Source organism: Sycon ciliatum, chromosome 4, assembly GCF_964019385.1.
Source record: "Sycon ciliatum chromosome 4, ocSycCili1.1, whole genome shotgun sequence".
NCBI classification, from domain to species: Eukaryota; Metazoa; Porifera; class Calcarea; order Leucosolenida; family Sycettidae; genus Sycon; species Sycon ciliatum.
This window is the reverse complement of record NC_088646.1, coordinates 12,107,739-12,111,866: the sequence shown is the minus strand read 5'-3', so window position 1 is coordinate 12,111,866 and position 4,128 is coordinate 12,107,739. Positions and strand designations below refer to the sequence as shown.

At 46.2% G+C, this 4,128-nt stretch overlaps 2 protein-coding genes across 2 annotated transcripts in view; one reads left to right on the top strand and one right to left on the bottom strand.

Moving 5' to 3' along the window:
- Nucleotides 1–53: 53 nt before the first annotated feature.
- LOC135814516 (nucleoside diphosphate kinase 6-like) lies at nucleotides 54–3,309 on the top strand. Its single transcript, XM_065327640.1, has 6 exons — nucleotides 54–234; nucleotides 701–803; nucleotides 1,188–1,227; nucleotides 1,548–1,631; nucleotides 2,352–2,428; nucleotides 2,585–3,309. Exons 1-6 carry the CDS (start codon nucleotides 163–165, stop codon nucleotides 2,785–2,787), a joined length of 579 nt encoding a protein of 192 aa, XP_065183712.1. The 5' UTR covers nucleotides 54–162; the 3' UTR covers nucleotides 2,788–3,309.
- The window catches only part of LOC135814515 (protein EFR3 homolog A-like), a 32,660-nt gene continuing 31,721 nt past the window's right edge, over nucleotides 3,190–4,128 (bottom strand). The window contains exon 24 of the mRNA XM_065327639.1: nucleotides 3,190–4,082. Coding sequence (XP_065183711.1) covers nucleotides 3,947–4,082 — 136 coding nt within the window. The 3' untranslated portion in view covers nucleotides 3,190–3,946. The remainder of the gene's footprint in view (nucleotides 4,083–4,128) is intronic.

Here is a 4,128-nt window from a genome sequence, read left to right as displayed (position 1 = left end):
AAAATTCATGTGGAAATGGAAAATAACTTTTTACGTTTGAATAATTGCACTCTTTTCGAAATACGAAAATATTGAGCTGCATTTTACTTGTTGTGATGATACTTGTGTCATAGCAAGAGAAACTAGTGAATCAATCAGTTCTCTGCTTGAATTGTTTTCAGCATGGCTAAGAAACTTCAGCTAACGCTGGCCGTCTTGAAGCCGGACATGATGGTCAACCCATTCCGTGCCAAGGTGTGCTGACATCGAAGCTAAATTATTTGTCTCAAGTCCATAGTATTGCTGCTCCACTTGTAAACTCCATATGAAATTTAGGCATACTGTATGTACACCCTGTGTCATTTCGTCGTTAGCTGATTGTTATGCGACATGAGTCGCGCGAGAGGATTTACTATGAATCAGATATAAGTGCGTCTATTTTGAATTCTAGAAGTTCAGGAAATTGTGAATATGGCTTATGATCCAGTAACTGACAAATCGATACCAGTATGTAACTATAGGGTTGAGGATATGGCTCTCAAGTTTGGCAATATGATTCTTTAGGTGGCTGAAATAGTGTGAATGCGATGGTAATAACTGAACACTGGATTTGCAACACATTGTATTCATCCTGCATCAATATGACTGAGGACCATGAAACCTACAATTATTACTCGCAACTGAAATACTATTGTCACATGACAAACAATCTCTTCCGCAGGCTGTCAAAGAGCATATCATCAACAATGGTTTCTTAATCGTGCGCTCTCGCTTGGTCAAGTGGAAGGTGGAAGATGCTGAGAAGTTTTATGCCGAACACGAAGGTATGCATGGGTTTAGATTTCGGAATGGCATTGGGGAACGGATACAGGTACATGTACTTGTGAAGTCACAGAATAGTACACTACACACTCCAGTCCATTGCTTGTTTTGCATAGGTATGTACATGTACTACAATTTATTCCTGTAGCTATGCAGAATCTGCGCCTTGATCCAAGAGGGTGGTGGCGTTCCTGCGGATGTGGAAAACTGGGCCTTTGGCCGAGTCTCACGCGAACCGTGAATTTTTTTTATTTTTTTTATGCAGAAGACGTTACTTCAGTAACATCTGGCGCTAGCCAGGGTCCACACAGCTTTAATTGTATACCACTGCACGTCTGTTTGTTTGACTTCTATAATTTGGTTGTCTGGTCTGTGTGTTGGTTTAGGCCGATTCTTCCATTCGCGTCTTCTTTGCAGCATGACCAAGTAAGGCAATGCAGGATTGTTTGTAGTAAATCACTATAAAAGAACTGTTGATACATGTACAAAAGAACTGTTGATACATGTATAAAAGAACTGTTGATACATGTACATGTAACGCCTAGCACAATCCATGCTACGGGAAAGTGCCAGCCAGCTGGTCCAGCCTAGGAAAAACGGCAGTCACATGTGGAACACTAGACTCGAGTGAGCTCGCCCATGAGGGCCTTGCATTTAAGGTGATGGTACATGTAGTTTTGAGGTTTTTTTTGTTTCAACGAGCTCTTGTTTGCATGCTACTGCATTGCGACTATTGCTTTCTGCAGCATGGTGATGAACCCGTTGATTCTTGCACATCCGGATGCCATCAAGGCATGGCGAGCTCTGATGGGCCCGACCAAAGTGTTACGGTAAAGCCATCCCGCCAATGTCATGTGTGTGTTTGTGTATCTGTCTGTCTGTCTGAGTGTGTCTGTGAGTGTGTGTATGTGTGTGTATGTGTGTGTGTGTGTGCATGGCGTGTATGATCAGCATACAATGCCGATGTATACCAATCAGTCGGTGTGCAGTGTACGTAACCATGGCAACCTGTGCTCTGCCCGCACATGCACCCATCCCTAGCTATGGTCCCTAGCACATGCACCCATCCCTAGCTATGGTTAGGACTCTGAGAATTGTCTTGTCGGTCAACTTGGAACGTGTAGTTTGAAGTGCAGTACTGCTCAAGGAAATCCAATCGTGTGAGTTGAGGACGTGCCAGATGCTGAGCAGCCCAAGAACTGCAAACACTGGGCTATGAACCAGTACAAGGCACGCACTTGACTTGCACGACCAAATTTCATTAAAATATTGTACAGGACAGCGATGGATCCAGCGATCTCTACAGGGGGTTCCAGTAAAGTCAAAACTGAATAGCTGATACATGTGCATGGACACGCATATGGTTGCCAGAGTACACTTACGATATTTAGGGGGTTCCGCGGAACCCCTGGAACCCCTCCTGGATCTGCCCTTGCAGGATGATGAGCTTGTGACATTGAAAGCTCAGACGAAATCTGACACGATCGGGAGGCATATTCGCAAACCTGGTGATTGGCATTGCGTTTCCTTTGTCCATTTGCTTGCTGCAGTGGTCTAGTGGAGCAGCCGAACACAATGCGTACTATGTATGGATTCACGGACACGCGTAATGGACTGCACGGTGCAGGTGAGCTCCCAGAAAACACGTGTCTGCTGACAGCTGTTCATACCTCTGGTAGCTGCTGCTGCTGGATAGAACCTGGTAGAATTCTGTAAGCCTTGGTTGATAGTTACCTTCAGTCAGAGCATTGCATTTCCTTGTGCTTGCATTCCTCTTCTGCAGATTCGGAGGAGTCTGTTCGACGGGAGATCCCATTCTTCTTCAAGGACTTTGATGTAGACAAATGGATTGCGGAAGAGGAGCATCGCTACCGCGCTGAAACCCCAAGATACGATCCTCACCAAGGCGTGCATACATTTGAGCCACTCCCAAGTGCCGCGCATATCACGGGGAAGCTTGCAGAAACTGCCAAACCAGTATCCTAAGGCACAGTGTCCTGCCCATGCAATCATGACTTCAAGCTCACAGCCACACTGATGCAGCATCAGCAGCAGCAATGGTAGTGTGTGCCCTGCAATCCTCGCCCATGCTCAAGCAACCGTGTCAGGTGCTTCAAGGTACCCACGCCGTGGACAGCTGATACAGGAAAGGCCGAGAAAGCAAAAAAAACGTCACCTGCTCTTGGTAGGTCGACAGTGCTCTTGGCGCAGCACATACCTGTTACGTGTACTAGACGGGTATCACATGCTCTTCTAGTGCCGGCGAGGGTCACACTCTCCACAGGATTTGCCCAGCAAAGCTAATCTTGCCAGCCCTGGCAGTCAACGTGTCATTACTGGCCTGCTTTTGGCCAACACGGGCACAGAACTTCACAGACATTAACCCTGTTTGGATATCAACTTGCTTTATTCTGCTTGTCATATTATAATACAGCATACCAGGCTGGATGAAAACACTATTGAATGAAAATGTAAAAAAAATTATTGACAATGAATTATGGAGGATTAGTGGAGTTAAAATTTCTCATTTCCGGTTCAATATTCGTAACGGACGTCGTCGTCAATGGAGTAAGGACTTGGGCAATACTATTCGTGTGTGATCTGATGGTTTCATGGTCATTATGCTAACTTTGCCATATCACACCAATGCTAACAAACACTGCAGTATAGACAGCCTATAGATGATGAACACAGCAGCAGCAGCTGCAGCTGCAGCAGGTAGTACATGTAGTAACTACAATATCTACATATCTACATGACCGTCTGTGCTGCTGCTGCTGCTGCTGCTGCTGCTGCTGCTGCTGCTGCTGCTGGCCTACTGTAATAGCCATCGTTGTGCAGAACGAAAAAGGACCGTGCTAAACAGACACCGACAAACAGACAGGCACATCGATTGGCAGGGGGAATTTGGGGGGGGGGGGGGAAGGGGATCGACAAGGAGTATTTCTACTATAAATAGTGTGATGACAACAGTGAGCAGCTGCCAGTGCATGGACAAATTACCAAACGTACTAACAGTTTAAAAGACTGATGATAAAAAGTGTTGTGTTGTACAGCAAAGAGAAAGGTTGAGCCTGCAGCTTGCGATGAGGAACTATGGACTTGGCCAATACTTGGGCTTGGCGATGATGATGATGGTACATGCTTAGAAAACGGTGAGGTCTTCGTGAGATGAGCTGAACTTCCAGGGAGCAGCAGCGGCCGCCTCTCTCTGCTGCGCTGACAGACCAGCTGGCAGCGCTAACGTGCTCGCAGCCGTAAGGGTTTGAGACACAGCGTTCCTAGAACACACAAACACATGCGCACACACAGTTCCTTCGCATGAAA

Coding starts and splice junctions, on each gene's coding strand:
- LOC135814516 (XM_065327640.1), top strand. CDS start 163: ATGGCTAAGAAACTTCAGCTAACGCTGGCCGTCTTGAAGCCGGACATG. Junction 804..1,187: donor GTTTTATGCCGAACACGAAG/GTATGCATGGGT, acceptor GTGTTGGTTTAG/GCCGATTCTTCCATTCGCGT. Junction 1,228..1,547: donor CTTCTTTGCAGCATGACCAA/GTAAGGCAATGC, acceptor TGCTTTCTGCAG/CATGGTGATGAACCCGTTGA.